The following is a 15,248-nucleotide window of genomic DNA, read 5'->3' as shown; positions in this document are numbered from 1 at the left end:
ACTGATAACTTATATATACTGATTCCTTTCACATCTTGTGTGGGCTCGGGATTTATTTTGCCTCGACGGAAATGGTATAATATATAAATCCTGCATTCATGCTATTGTCCTCATTTTCATTGTTAGCATATCAAAAATGCTGGAAACATCCATTTTTTCTTTTCGTCCCTGGAAATTTGTTGGCAGCTTTTTAATTTTTTGTCATCTGTTCGCATGTTTGTACATGTGAAAACGCCATTATTTTGTGCTTTCCCTTCTTACGTTTTTCTCTAGTGTTTCCCTCAAAAAAAGAAAACGAAAAAAGGACGTGTTAAGTAGTGGCGGACGTAGATATTTGAAGTTAGTGGGACATAATTAAATTTATTAAAAAGTTACAAAAAAATTTATGTATTTACAAAAATACATGCACATGATCACTATCATATATTTACAAATCTCATATATATGATAAATAACAATTTTTGAAGAATTTCAAATAATTTCACATATACGATGAATAAAATTTTTAAAGAATTTTCAAGTTAAATATCACGAATGATAAAATAAGTTCAACTCACTCTCAATTGTTTGGTCATTGTTGGAATTCTATTTTAATAAAAAAAATTCCAACTATCATTATTGTCCAATTCTAATTTTTGGTTCTTTGAAAAAAAAAAAAAAAAAAAACCACCAGCTTGAAGCTGGTGGGTCAAGCGACCCACTAGGACCTTGTGTAGGTCCGCCAATGGTGTTAAGGCTGTCGAGAACAAGTTAGTTGCTTATAATGAAAATTGAACTAAAATTTGTGGATAATTCAAGTCGAATAGGAACCATATTCTTGATTTATATCAATGACTACCCAATTCTATAAATCATAATTATCAAATAGTCGTTCAAATTTTATAGTAATTTTTTATTTTTTTAATTCAGATCGTAGTAGTACACGGGTAAGATCCATTTGTGGTATCTATATTTCTATTCTATTTCTATTCCAATTCTGTTTTTGAATTTGTTAATTCCGTCTAATTTTATTGGCAAATGAGAATGTTATTTTCAGGAGTAATGTTTTTTCTTGAGCATTATTTATAAATAAGAGTTTATGCGATCATTAGATCACTGTCACGTACTTGCAACCTTGAAAGATTTTAGCAAATTCTACAATACATAGAAGCAAAAACATGATAACTGCTGTGTCTTTCAAATGGACAGGACGAAGTTAGAAACCGGGCAAATTAGATCTTTGACGGTCGCAACTGGCTCGTCACTAGTCGTAGTGATCCGACATCAAGCCTCATTTGTAGTATATTGGTTAGGCAGTGGACCTCGAAAGTATCAAACACATAGTTGACTCTCTCTCCACTATGCTAATGCTATGCTGCAAGCAAACCTCAATCATCAACACAACCACACCACACTAGCAAGTGATAAACCTTAATAATAACAGAAAAAGATCATCAAATGACACATTGCAGTATTAACTAGTGACACAGTAAATGTGAACCATTATTAATAGAACTATAGAGAATACCTCCAGTTGAGCCTTACTAGGTCACTGACCACCCAATCCCTATAGATTCACAAATCTAGAAAAGAACAAATGCTTAGGTCGAACTCGATAATTAAATTTCAAATTACAATTTCGTCCTAAGTATTCAAACACAAGAAATCTATAACCACTGACGCATCTGCTAAATGGCGAAATAAACATAATCAAGACTTATGTTAGCTCCCACTTCCTTTCATTGCCAAAATTACTCTCAATAACTTGGGGGCTCATCGTCGCTTCGAACTAGAACGATTGTGCAACTCCTGCAGTTGCACAAGGGATACGAGAGACCATTTGTCCTCAGCTTGTGCAAAGACCTTCTGATTGATGGAGTCGACGATTATGCTTACGTTACCAAATCCATAAATTTGATGACCATCTTGTGTTCTGCCAGGTTTAGGCTTGAACAGTAAACCATTTTGCTGAGCATGAATTTCAATAACTTCTTTCAAGCTCATTTCAACTCCACCCATACCCTCTGTTTGAATTCCACTACCCAAGTCTGTATAGGAGCGTTGTTGAGCTTGAGCAGCTGCCTTTTTCTGAGTCTCAAATTGCCTCTGCTCACGCACCCTGAGATAACTCACGTTCTCTTTTAAACCAGGTTGCAACACCTCCATGCCTTCAACAGCCTGGTTCATCATGTCCAGACTAAGATTAAGTCTATATCGAACATGCTCACTCGCCTGAAGTTCAGATGGAAGAAGTTCCTTCCAACCTAAATACCATTTGGTAACTTCTTCGAAGTTTGGGTTTGAACGTAGCCAATGGTACAAGACTTCTTGCCATTTGTTGAAGAAAACGTCTATTAATTGCAGCATGTGATGAGTAGGAATGGCAGTTGCCCAGTTCAGAACTGAATAGAACTGATCAAGGTACTGATCCGCAGGATTTATTTGAAATTCATGCATGACGGCCAATAACTTCGAAAAATTATGTATCGAACCATCAGTTGCTCCCAGCTGGTAGGATCAAACACGGACTTCCAAGGTGACAATATATAAGATGCCGACGTATCACTTGGGTGTCAAGCATGAAGAACACTAGCCAACCTGCTTCGTATGGTGTGATAACAATTCTCCAGTTTCTGCCCCAACAAAGGTAACCATGGATGGATCCAAGAATGGATTGGGATGGTTTCTCTGCGTGGATCCCATGAGTCTACAGTAGCTGACAACTTTGGCATGACAATTTTATCCAATATTGTCTGCAGGACGGGAGGAGGCAGAAGTTCTTCCCAAGACTCCAAAAACCTAAGCATGGCCTCTGGGTCCCTTGCTTGCCAAGTGTTGGTGCCAGATATTCTCACAGCAGGGAATACAACTTCCGTTAGAAGCTGAGCATAAGGTGATGCTATATCAGAGAAACTGTTAGAATCTTTTCCTTGCAACAAGTTCTTCCACAGGGATACCACCTTGACTCCATGTGTTGGATTCTGAAGGGGGTCCCATCCCTGAAATATTCTAATAAACAATGGCAGTGCATAAGAGCATGCAATGCAAGATAAGTTGCATAATGTAAAATCAGCAGCAAATCTTCTCTGCAAGTTGGCAAATGATCCAGCAAGGGAGTCTAATGTTAACATTCCAGATGAGCTCGCCTCACCTATTTGGTCCAATACATGCACCACCTCTTCCATGCTATCAAGTTGTTTCTTTTGGTGATGTGCCTCAGTTTGCAGTTTCTCTCTCTCTTTCTGCTAAGCAACCACAGTCTCCCTCTCATTCCTCAGATCTCTATCTAGCTTCTGTATGTCAAGCTCACCTAAATCAACAATCAATCTGACATTATGTTGGAGATCAGGCATGGGAACATCATTTTCCCGGGCTTTTTCTTCAACATTTAAGTGCTCCAAATTTGTCACTATACGAACCTGTGGTCCTCTCATGTCAAAAACCTTTTGAACAACTTCAAGACCCTGCTTTTGCTTCTTGGCCAGTAATTCTTCAGCAGTTACATAAACCTTCTTCTTCAGCTGAGCTTGCTTTGACCAAAGCTTCCCTTTTGCAGCACCCTCTTTAGGTTGAGTGGAATGAAGCAAGGATTTTTGCTCTGGTTCCTGCAATGCTGGCAGACTAGCCTCTTTATAGTCATTGAAACCCATTCCCATATTCTTAGGGCGCAACTTCGCCTCAATGGGAGCTACAATTCCCTGCTTATTTTTTCCAAGGCCACCTCCTTTGTAGCCCATCTTTTCAAGCAATCTCATCCCAATTCCCTTGGTATGCTTTTCAAATGAACTTACGCCTCCCGGTTCCAATTCTTTCCTTCCTGCTAGAGAAGACTTCTTGGCTAGCCTCGACTTCTCTCTTTCTTTTTCTCGTCGCAGCCGGGCACCCTCCATGATCTTCTTTCCAAAAGCAGTGGGAAGGAAACAATCATCTTCATCCCGGTCTGCGTGCGAATATCCCCCATCATCCATGGCATTCTTCGAAGAGGCAGAATCAAATCCCAGGCCAGCAGAAGATCCAAGACCCAAACCTGCAGGTCTCACAACATCTTCCTCAAACTCTTTATTCTCCTCGAAGGAATTGTGGTCAATCTCCTGATTGGGCAAGACAGTGCCAGTGGAAATGAAACTGACCGGTTTGGTGAAGTTAGGTTTCTTGGATAGATCTTTCCTGCGCTTTTTTGAGCCTGACCCTTCATAGGAATCAGAGTCGCTGTCGCCAGAGGCAAATACACCGTAGAGGATGTCGACTTTGGTCTGAGTAGCCTTCTGTTTGCACTTTCCATAAAATTCACCGCCAATCCACTGACCATCATCATAATCGTTCTCCATACCAAATCTCTCCATTTCCTGATAGTCGTCCATCTTTCAAACTTGTAGAATACTAGCTGCATTACAGAGCGACAACGATAAGGTTAAAATCAACGAAGACATGCAGAATAAAACAAATCGATTGAGATAGTACTTTGTGGCAACCAGTTAAGGATACATGAACTAGTGTGATAGTGGCTTTACAAATAAATCGACTGGATAGATTATTTGAACCTATAAAATTGGAACTAATAAAGGGAGTCTGCTTCAAGATAACTATAGCTCGCATTACTTGATAAATCCATATCAACATATGACTTTTGGAAGAAAATTATTTAACATGCATGAGTTATAAGCATACAATGCTGTACAAATTTTATTTCAGCCCTAAACCAACATTAATTTTCGAGATTAACCTCGTTTATTACAAACGATAGCTTTAAAAAAAAAAATCAGCAAAAGAAAAGAAAAATCATTAATGGAAATGTTCAAAATCACACAATCGGCAATCCAGCACATTAAACACTATTATAAACGACTATATAGAAGGCTTAACCGAGCCATTTCGATGATAGAACAAAAAATAATGTGCTCATTAATCAAAAAGCACAGACAGCTTACTCGAGTAGATTTGTTCGGAGGTAGGATGAAACAACTAGCCAAATACAATTGCGAGTTTTCCACAGCAAAGTGAAGCACAAGGAAGCAATTCATCATTCAGCCGAAGAACATCAGAAGACGAAGGTACTGTTTGGTTCTGGGTTTATCTTTCGGGTCTCAATCGGACGAGTTTTGGGGGTAATACTGGCGGTTGAAACGTTGAGTTGACTCAATGGGCTTTCAACTGGACCATTTAAAATTTTGGTCCAACTCAAGTAAGCCTCTTTTTGGGTCTTTTGAATCTTTATTTTATTTTTACAGATTTTTTATTTATCGAAACTCTTACAAAAATTAAGGGAGCAGTTAACTTGCGATTTTCAGTTTCACGTATATAACTTTCCAAAAAAACATAGTAATTTAAGATAATTTAAAATTGAGGTCATTGTAACAGAAGTCTCAAACCTTTGAAATATTAACCGTCACTCCTAATATTTTCAAACATTGCACATGAGGTCCTTTTGGATGGTATCCGTCAAAAATTTCGTCATTTAACCATCAAAATAAACTTTGACCACTTTTTAATCAATTTTAAAATGACAAAATGATAACTTTCTATTTACCATATTAAACAAAAAAAACTTAAATAAAAAATAAAAAAATAAAATAAAAATGGAACTTCTTCTACTTTCCCCTCCTCTTTCTTCCGGCCCTTGGTCAGCCTTTTCCTCCTGTTTTTGTCCAAGACCGATCACCTGGGGCACGGAATCCTCGATGACAACCACAGAAACTCCGACCAATTTCTCATTGTCCTTATAAAAGTCTTGATTTTGAGCTGGTAAATTTGGTCTGTACTCTGTACAAACCAGAATGTTCCTCCTCCATATAAAATCAAAGCTTATTGAAACCCTAAATTTATTATCTGAAACAATCTGAACGAAGGTGGAAGGTATCAATCATTTGCAATTCAACGACTATGAAATTCTATGTCGGTGTATAATATTTAAAGCTAAGACAAACGCTATTCACGTGTAATACTGTAGTAGGAAGGATGAACTTTCGGTCGCATCCGTCCTCTCCCGTTATTCGCCCCTCGCCGTTTCTCCATCTCCAACCATAAGTCCCGAATCCCAATTTTGATTTCTTTTTTTCTAAATTAGTATTGACATGGGTTTGTATACTTTCTCTGTTAAAATGAAGATTCAAAATCTTAGAAAATGTAACTTTGTTCAAAAACTCTGCAATTTATTATTGCTGGTTTTTAATTGAGGGGCTGGGGAGGTTGGGAGAAGAAGAAGATCAATTTTTCTTTTCTTTTTTTCCTTTGATCTTTAATTTAAATTTTTTAATTGTTTAATGTGATAAATAGAAAGTTACTATTTTGTCATTTTAAATTTGATTAAAAGGTGGTCAGAATTTATTTTGATGGTCAACAAAAGAAATTTTTTATGGAAACCATCCAAAAGGGACACACGCAATGTTTGGAACGATTAGGGGTGATGACTGCAACAAATGAAAGATTCAAGAAAAATCTGTAAATATTTCAAAAATTTGAAGCTTCTGTTATAATTATCCCTTTAAAATTTTAGTGACCAATTGAGATTTTACTGTAAGGGTGCGTTTGATTGCACACATTTTCCATGGAAAATGTGTTTTTCCTACCTATTTTCCTACTTTTGTCTTGTTTGATTGACAATTTTTTTCAAGAAAAATATTTTTCCACTTTTGATCACGTGACCACATTTTCTTTGAAATCAAGGAAAATAATTTCTTTGGGGGAAGGTGGATTATATTTTCCATGGAATTCAACCATTCCAACAAATTCTCAACTCACGTTAACATTTCTCTCTCTCATCCCAAGCCACGTACAAAACAGTATCGTCTCTCTCATCTACTCTGGCGAACCAGGCAGGAGCAGTCAACGACCCATCTCTGCTTCCATATCTGACTCCGGGGAAATCACTGCAGAAGGTCGACAAGGAGGCTTTGATTGCGAACCAGAATCGTTGGGTGTGGTAACTCGGGCTGTGAACACTTTTTTATTTTATTTATTTATTTTGGATAATCGCCTACACCACCGGCCCCTCCTCGGCCACCGACCCTCGTCGCTTAGAATACTGACCCTTTGGCCTTGTTCCTCAAGATTTCCTTTCCCACTATCTCTGCTTTAACCCAACCCCACGCACACCCACACCCACACCCAATATCCCCAATAACCAACAAGAGGGCTGTTCGTCTTCCCTTCAATATATTTGTATGTGTTTCTGGTAATTGGATTTCTATACTGGAATGTGTTCCTTCTTTTTGTTCTTTTTCCTGTTGGTCTTTACTATCATAGGAACATATCTATTATTATTAATTGTGCATGATTTGTATGGGACCTCATGCATAATTAAAGTCTCAACCATTTCTTGAATATGGCCCTAAATTTTGATGTTTCCACAGGAATGGTTTTTGGCTTACATTTCTTTCCTCCTATTTCCGTTTTATTTTACTTTGTCTGATAATTAGAAAGCAATGATGTGAAGCACATTACTGCATATGGTTAAGAAGTACTAGTTAAGGTAGTCATAATTAATTTTTTTGATCAGCGAAATGGGAGAGATGTGAACGGGTGAGTTCACTGATCGGTCTTCCCATTAGGACCAGGTACATACGACTTCCAAGCATACAATATTCAAAACTTGGTGTCTGTTTCTGTTGTTAACTTATCTCAAGTAATTGATGTTGGCATTAATTCTTGTTTGCCTTTTGCATTTGTGAGCTGATAGACTCTTGTTTGATTTCACCTTTCCTAGGTAATTTCAAATATTGTATTGCAAATTTTGTTAAAATCTGTCCAGATTCAAGTGTTAGATGTAAAGGAATCCTTTTTTCTTGGAAGACTATGGTGCAGTCCCTTCATAACCTGAAGCAGATTCAAGCTTCCTTTTGGCCAGCTGCCTGTCTTTTTAAACTCCAGGAAGGCACCTCACCAGAAGCCTGCTTGTTTTAATGCTCGTGGAAGCTGTGTATTGCAGTATTGTTGATTGTTTTTGTGCAGTTTTTTATTGCCCAAATGGTAGTAAACTTCTGAAATTGGTGCTGTCGTGCTTGGAGCCTCAATTTCAGCCAGTTTGCTTTTTCAAGTTGCCTTCGTCTCACTTGAAGGCTTGACATCGTTAGAAAGTTATTTTTCATTTTCTTGTGGATTCTAGATTTGTGTTCAAGGTTTTGAGCTGCATCAATCTTATTTATATTAAATAATTTAGGTTGTGTTTTTTATATTTGGAACAAAAATTTCAAGATTCACCAACTTCAAAATTTATATGTCATTTAAATTGATTCATGTTTCGATACTTGTTTTGGATCATTGTGGCGTTTTACTTTGAATGCGCGAGTATACCCGAAGTAATTGTACTCACAATTTTGATCAATATAATTTATTTACGTGATTAAAAAAATAGTATAGATGCTTAATTAGGTGTTTAAGGTTTGTTAATTAATTTATTAAATTAAGTTGCGGCTATGGAATATTCATGTAGTTGGCCGTGAACAATAATCCAATTCGAAATCATGGCTGATTGAACTTTGATAAGATTTGCTTGCTCTTTAAATTTGATAAAATCAAATTATTTTCTATCATATTATTGTCGAAATATGACTTTTCCAAAAAAATCATAATCATAGTGCGCATACAATATTAATTTATTTATGAAGACACTATTGTTTAATATTTCTAAAAATTGATGGACAAATTTTCATGGAAAAAACCACTATTTTCCATGGAAAAAGTGTCAATTTTCATGGAAAATAGTGGTTGTCAAACAGATAAAGTTGGAAAAAAAAGTATTATTTCCATGGAAAATAATGGCTATCAAACACCAAAAGTTGAAAAATTGCAACATTTTCTAGGTTGAAATTTAAGTTAATCAAACACGTGTAATTAACATTTTCCATGTAAATAATTTCCAGGCAATTAAATTACCTGAAAAATATTTTCTTTCCATGCAATTTTCCTACTTGCAATCAAACGCACCCTAAGTTCAGAAGTTAATTGTTTCAATGGTCACTGAACTTAGATTCATGTGTTTGATTAGCCACTGAAGTTTAAAATATTGAGTTTTGGTAACTAAATGTAGGTCCATGTTTTTGATTGGTCACTGAAATTTAAAATGTCGAGTTTTGACCACTGACGTTAAAATATGTCGTACGTTACTCACTAGCATAACTATGAACTTTGAAAAATATCGAGTTTACAATGAGTAATGTTGTTTCAAAGTTTAAGTGAGTAATGTATAATATTTTTTAAAGTTTAGTGAATTTTTTTTTTAAAATTCAGTGACCAACACTCAACATTTTAAATTTCAGTGAGCAATGTAATGCATAGACCTAAATTCAGCGATCAAAACTTGACATTTTAAAAGTTCAGTAATCAAAATTCGACATTTTAAATTTTAATGAGCAATTGAGAATATTGATCCAAATTTAGTGATCAAGATTCGACATTTTAAATTTGTGTGGCCAATAAAGACATGAACGTAAGTGACCATTGGAGCAATAGTGACCACTATTGGAACTTGTAACTCCTTCGCATTCGTTTCTTCTACCATAAACTCAGTTACTCAAAAGTACAGAGAAAAATGGAAGACGCCAAGGCGGCGACTATGGCGCAGCAGCAGCAGTTCCTTCTCTTGCAGCAGCTTCAGCGCCAGAAACAGCAGCAAGACGCCATTTCTCGATTCCCATCCAACATCGATGCTCACTTGCGCCCTCCTCAGCACCATCTCCTTCACCATCGTCCCCCTACTTCTCATCAGCCTCAACATCAACACTCTCCATCTCAAATCCCTAATTCTAATTCGATCCCAAATCCGCCCCACCCACAAAACCCTAATTCTTCTACCCCTACTAATAGTAGTGCCCAAACTCCCCAGCAACAGCAGCACAAGGCCTCTTTGCAGCTGGCTTACCACGACGCCTGGCGGGTTTGTCATCCAGACTTCAAGAGCCCTTTCTCTTCCCTTGAAGATGCCTGCGAAAGGTTTTTCTTTTTTTTCCCTGTTTGTTTCTTTATTTACTCTATGGCCGTGGATACAATGGGAGTATGTTATATGGCATAATGAGCGCACTTCAGATTTTGATCTTGAATGTAATTTATTTTACTGTTACAGTTGTTGCGTCTTTGTTCTCTCTCTAGCTCAAGTTTTCTGCACAAGATATTTTATGCGCTGATATTTTTATAATTAATTTTTCATTGTGAATTAGTCTTCAGCATATGGTGCCAGAATGTCTCCGTCTATCTTTAATTGTCTTTTCTTGAAAAATTTTAGAATTGAATATAGCTGTGCTTATTCGGTTAAAATTCTCAAGAAAGGAATTGGATTGATGGTGAGATCAAAACACGATGAATTATTAATGTTACTGAAATCGAGTTGGTTATATTTCACAGAACATATAGTATTCACTAGTTTGTGTCACGTTTTTGAGTTATATTTTAGGTAGCATTTTCCACGGACGTTGGCTGTCGTCAGTCTTGTCTAAACGTTTTTTTCCCCTCAAAATTGCAGTATATTGCTTTACTGTTCTCTGGCAAGTTTCTATGTGGTGCACACTAGATAGACTACTTCCTTGATGCCAACCGTTACTGACTTTGAATTTATCTGTCGGATATATTGGGTCTTAAATTTTCATGAGCACTCAAGTGCATTACAAGGCTGTTGAGCCCTGAATTGATGAGTTTGGTCGCATCTATTCTAATTCAGTAAGTCATCTGATGAGCAAGAAACCTAAATAATAGGATTTTGTGGTCCATATGATTATTAGGTGAAACTAAAACATTAATGCTTGTTAATAATCCTTTTAGTGGTGGCTTCTATCTTTATGTATTATTTATTGCTAAGAATTCCTTTGTGAATTACAGGGAAGTTATTCCTGATTCTGTATATTATAATTTCTATGTTGATTGTGGCTGATTTCTCTCTCTCCCTGGGTGTGATACTAGTAGAGTTTCAGTTACTAGTCTTTTGCTTATTGTATCAGCTAGATAGTCACTGAGTTTATTGACCTGAATCCGGTGAATAGTGAACAAATTTTATTTACTGAACAATGCAACCCCATCGAATTTACTATGTTGATGAATTTGTGTGTCTATTATCTTCTAAGTAGGTTACTTTCACGTGAATCAATTTGGCCAACTAAAGAAAATCTTAAAATATAAAAACACACATTGCATGTAAAACTTGTACTCTACTTGTGCAACTAATTTCTCAAGTAAAATTTGTGTAGGCTATTACCTTACCATGTGGTGGCAGACTATGAAGCAGAGGAGGATGACAAGATCCTTGATTCAGACACGACAGGTCAAATCCTTTCTCGCTCTCAGCAGTGGGACCACAACATTGCTGCCAAAGTTGCGGAGTTTACTGCCACATTTGAGAAGCAAGTCCTTGCATTTAATATAATTTCCCGCAAGCGTGGCCTTGGGGAGTTCCGGACGGAGGAGAAACTGATGATGGAGCAATTACTGTTGCAAGAGCAGAAACAAGCACTTCTTGAATTGAGGGCTGAAATGGGCTCAAGGCAGAAAGCAACTCAAGAAACTCATGAAGCCAATATGCGAATGGCTGCTCATGCTGAGATGATGGCTCGAGTGCCCCCAATAAGAGCAAATGCACTTGGCTCTCAAGGCATTAATATTTCAGTTGGTCATGAGATGGGTGAGCAGGATCATAATGCCAACCATGATGGGATGATGAATGGATGGAGTAACAATGCACACAAGGATGATAAGGAGCCGTCTGATGACTTCTTGAATGATGAGGAAACAGAAAATGGAGATACCGCCATGCATACTGCGTGGCATGGAACTGGTGACTTAGATTTGAATGCTAGATAGAACCTTACCTTTTTAGGGGAATTGAATGCTTGAGTTGAGATGTTTGAACCTATGCTGAATTTGTAGATTTTTAAGTATGGATAGTTGGTCTGCTCTAGAAACACAAATATCGATCATATCTTTCACCTTGTGAAAGTTGGATTTTCATAATACTTTAGTTCATAAATTTTAAAAAATTACTATTTTCTTTCAAGTTTCAGAAATAAGTTCTTACAATATTGAGTACTTGTGCCTAAATATTGTTGTTTTTCAATTTTCGAATTTGTTGTACAGAACAGATTTTCCATGAATGACTTGCTAAATCAGATGAACAAAATTGCAAAACAATAAAAACAGAATATCATTTTCTGAAAATGAATTGCACAGAATAAAACAGAAGCATAAAGAAGTCCAGAATTCGAAAGAGGAAGATCGAGGCGAGAACTAATCTATCTGTCCTTAAAACGTTTTTACACCGTCACACGGTACTTATTGTATGTGGTAAAGCGTCTCCCAAGATACAACGATCAGATACTTGCAGAAGCAGCACTTCGACTGCAAGACAACGAACCAGAACGGAAGTACTCTCTATAGACTATTGCAAAGAAGAAGAGTATGTATGCAGAATGATTACGTGATGTTTCTGTATGTGTTTTTAAAATTGAAAGCCTGAGGACAATTCAAATAGAGGAGAGAGTTGACGGTTGAGCAGTTTTCATCCACTACTCACACCCATTTAACGCACAGTTTTAGCAAACTGATGGGTCGGTTAATAAACTATCAAAGGGAGGGAATTAATTGAATTTAAAAAAAAAAATTTAATTAATATTAACACAGGCCCACACCCACGACCCGACCGCCTGGCGGCAGCGCGTGCGCATGTGGCCTTAGGATTAGTCTAGACATTGTCTAAGATTCCCCCCTTTCAAAGACTATTGGTACCTCTTGGGGTCCAAATTCATATCCAAACTTGAAGTTTATTAAGTGGTTTAAGATTGTGTTTGCAACCTATATAGGATTGGAACATTTTTCCAATTCTTTCCCATTTATTCCTCTTATTTATTGTCCAACTTTCAACCATAATTTCTCATTCATATTGAAGTGGTTTTTCACAATTAAATATTCTACACTCATCTACTCGGAACGTAGAATTTAACTGAACATTAATTTCGAGACATCGAACATCAGGTCCCACTTAAAATTATGGTCAAAGTTGATGTATATTTCTTCTTCCAACTCACTAGTTAGAAAAGTTGTTTTAACATCCATTTGATGAAGTTCGAGATTATGTATCGCAGCAATTGCAATAAGGATTCTTATCGAAGTAATCCTCGTTACTGGTGAGCAAGTATCAAAGAAATCAAGACCTTCCTTTTGTCTATATCATTTTTTGCTACCAAACGAGCTTTGTATTTATCAATAGATCCATCCGATTTTAACTTTTTCTTGAAGAACCACTTACAACCTAGAGGTTTATTTCCAGGTAGGAGATCAACCAATTCCCAAGTATGATTTTGCATTATCGATTCAATTTCACTATTGATAGCTTATTTCCAAAAAGGAGCCTCTGGTGTTGACATTGCTTCACTGAATGTCTTTGGTTCATTTTCGATCATGTACGTTATAAATTCTTAATCGAAGGACGTAGACTTTCTATCCCTTTTACTGCGTCTGAGTTCTTTTTCATTTTTATTATCATTTGCAGTATCGTAAGTTCGTTTTGTTGAACTTACATCACTTTTGTCTTTACGAGGAAAGACATCTTCTAAGAAAATTGCATTCATTGATTCAATTATTGTATCTTCATGTATATCCGTAATCTCGAATTTATGCACAAGAAAGCGATATGCACTACTGTTATGAGCAAATCAAATAAATATGCAATCTACAGTTTTCGGTCCTATTTTTATTTGTTTAGGTTTTGGCACTTCTACCTTTGCCAAACACCCCCATACTTTCAAGTATTTACATGAAAGTTTATGATCTTTTCATAATTCGTAAGGTGTTTCATCCTTTACTTTGTGTGGTATTTTGTTAAGAATATGATTTGTCGAGATGATAGTTTCCCCCCACAAATTCTGTGGTGGGTCAGAATTAATCAACATAGCATTCATCATTTCTTTAAGCGTGCGGTTCTTTCATTCCGCAATACCATTAGATTGAGGTGAATAAGGAGCCTTTGTTTGATGAATGATGCCTTGTTGAGAACAAAATTCTTCAAACGACGCTCCATATTCTCCACCTCTATCACTTCGAACAATTTTTATTGTTTTGCTAAGTTAATTTTCAACTTCATTCTTATAATGTTTAAACATTTCCAAAGCCTCATCTTTGCTTTTTAATAAATAAACATAACAGTGCCGAGTGCAATCGTCAATGAAAGTGATGAAATACTTTTTTCCACCTTTAGTTTGTACGAATTTCAAATCACATATATCGCTGTGAATTAATTCTAAAGGGAAAGTATTTCTATCAACTGAAGGAAATGGTCTTTTGGCTAACTTAGCCTCAACACAAGTTTCACATTTGTAATTAGGATCGAAACTTAGAGAAGGTAGCAAATTTAATTTCATTAATTTGCGCACAGATTTAAAGTTTACACGTCCTAATCTTTTATGCCATAAACAAGAAGAATCAACAATATACGCAGAAGTAGAAGCTTCATTAATCTTGTTCAATTTAGGTACAACAGTAAAGACGTTCATCTTGAACATCCCATCGGTCACGTAACCTTTTCCAACGTACATTTCATTTTTAGTTAGTACAAATTTGTGAGATTCAAATACTAACTTAAACCCATTATTGCTAAGAAGAGAACCAGAAATAATATTTTTCCGAATGTCCAGCACATGCAGGACATTGTTAAGGACAAGTTCCTTGCCAGATGTCATCTTCAAGGTCACCTTTCCTTGTTCTTCAACCTTTGAACTTGAGGAATTTCCCATGAACAATTGTTCTTCATTGATAGTTTTGTAATCAGAAAACACATTCTTTTCAGCACAAATGTGGTGAGTGGCACCAGTGTCCACCCACCATTCCTTGGGATTTCCAACACTATTACATTTAGATATTACAGCAGATAGGTGCATTTCTTGAACACCTTCAGACAGATTTTCAGTTTCAACAAATGTGCACGGTCATTTTGCTTTTTAGGCTTGCGACAGTCAATTGCATGATGTCCATGTTTGCCACAGCTGAAGCAGTCCCCTTTAAACTTCTTGTTCTTCTGGTTGTTTTCTTTTTTCTTCGGAGCAAAGTTTGAGTGCTTCCTTTTCATGTTCTTCTTTGAACTTGATTCAACCATGTTTGCCTTAGCTTCCATGCTTGGTCCCCCGTTCCTCCTTTCAGATTTCTTAGTATCTTCTTCGATCCTCAAACGCACAATCAACTCCTCCATGTTCATTTCCTTACGTTTGTATTTGAGGTAATTTTTGAAATCTTTCCATGAAGGCGGGAGTTTTTCAATTACTGCTGCTACTTGGAATGACCCACTTACAATCATTTTTTTA

General features: G+C 36.6%; 1 protein-coding gene and 1 pseudogene across 1 annotated transcript; one reads left to right on the top strand and one right to left on the bottom strand.

Annotated features, from left to right (window-relative positions):
* Positions 1 to 1,439: 1,439 nt before the first annotated feature.
* Positions 1,440 to 5,113, bottom strand: LOC111399151 (annotated as a pseudogene).
* Positions 5,114 to 9,425: 4,312 nt separating this feature from the next.
* Positions 9,426 to 11,936, top strand: LOC111399150. The gene is made up of 2 exons (XM_023026399.1): positions 9,426 to 9,906; positions 11,151 to 11,936. Exons 1-2 carry the CDS (start codon positions 9,506 to 9,508, stop codon positions 11,758 to 11,760), a joined length of 1,011 nt encoding a protein of 336 aa, XP_022882167.1. The 5' UTR covers positions 9,426 to 9,505; the 3' UTR covers positions 11,761 to 11,936.
* The last annotated feature ends 3,312 nt before the right edge of the window (positions 11,937 to 15,248 follow it).

The sequence above is a fragment of the Olea europaea genome, chromosome 8, assembly GCF_002742605.1.
Source record: "Olea europaea var. sylvestris chromosome 8, O_europaea_v1, whole genome shotgun sequence".
Lineage (NCBI taxonomy): Eukaryota > Viridiplantae > Streptophyta > Magnoliopsida > Lamiales > Oleaceae > Olea > Olea europaea.
This window is presented reverse-complemented; position numbering and strand designations above follow the sequence as displayed.

Bases quoted from the DNA above. Each gene is read 5' to 3' on its own strand.
- LOC111399150 (XM_023026399.1), top strand. From the start codon at position 9,506: ATGGAAGACGCCAAGGCGGCGACTATGGCGCAGCAGCAGCAGTTCCTT. The intron at 9,907-11,150 runs GTTTTTCTTTTT...AAATTTGTGTAG, and splicing joins CTTGAAGATGCCTGCGAAAG to GCTATTACCTTACCATGTGG.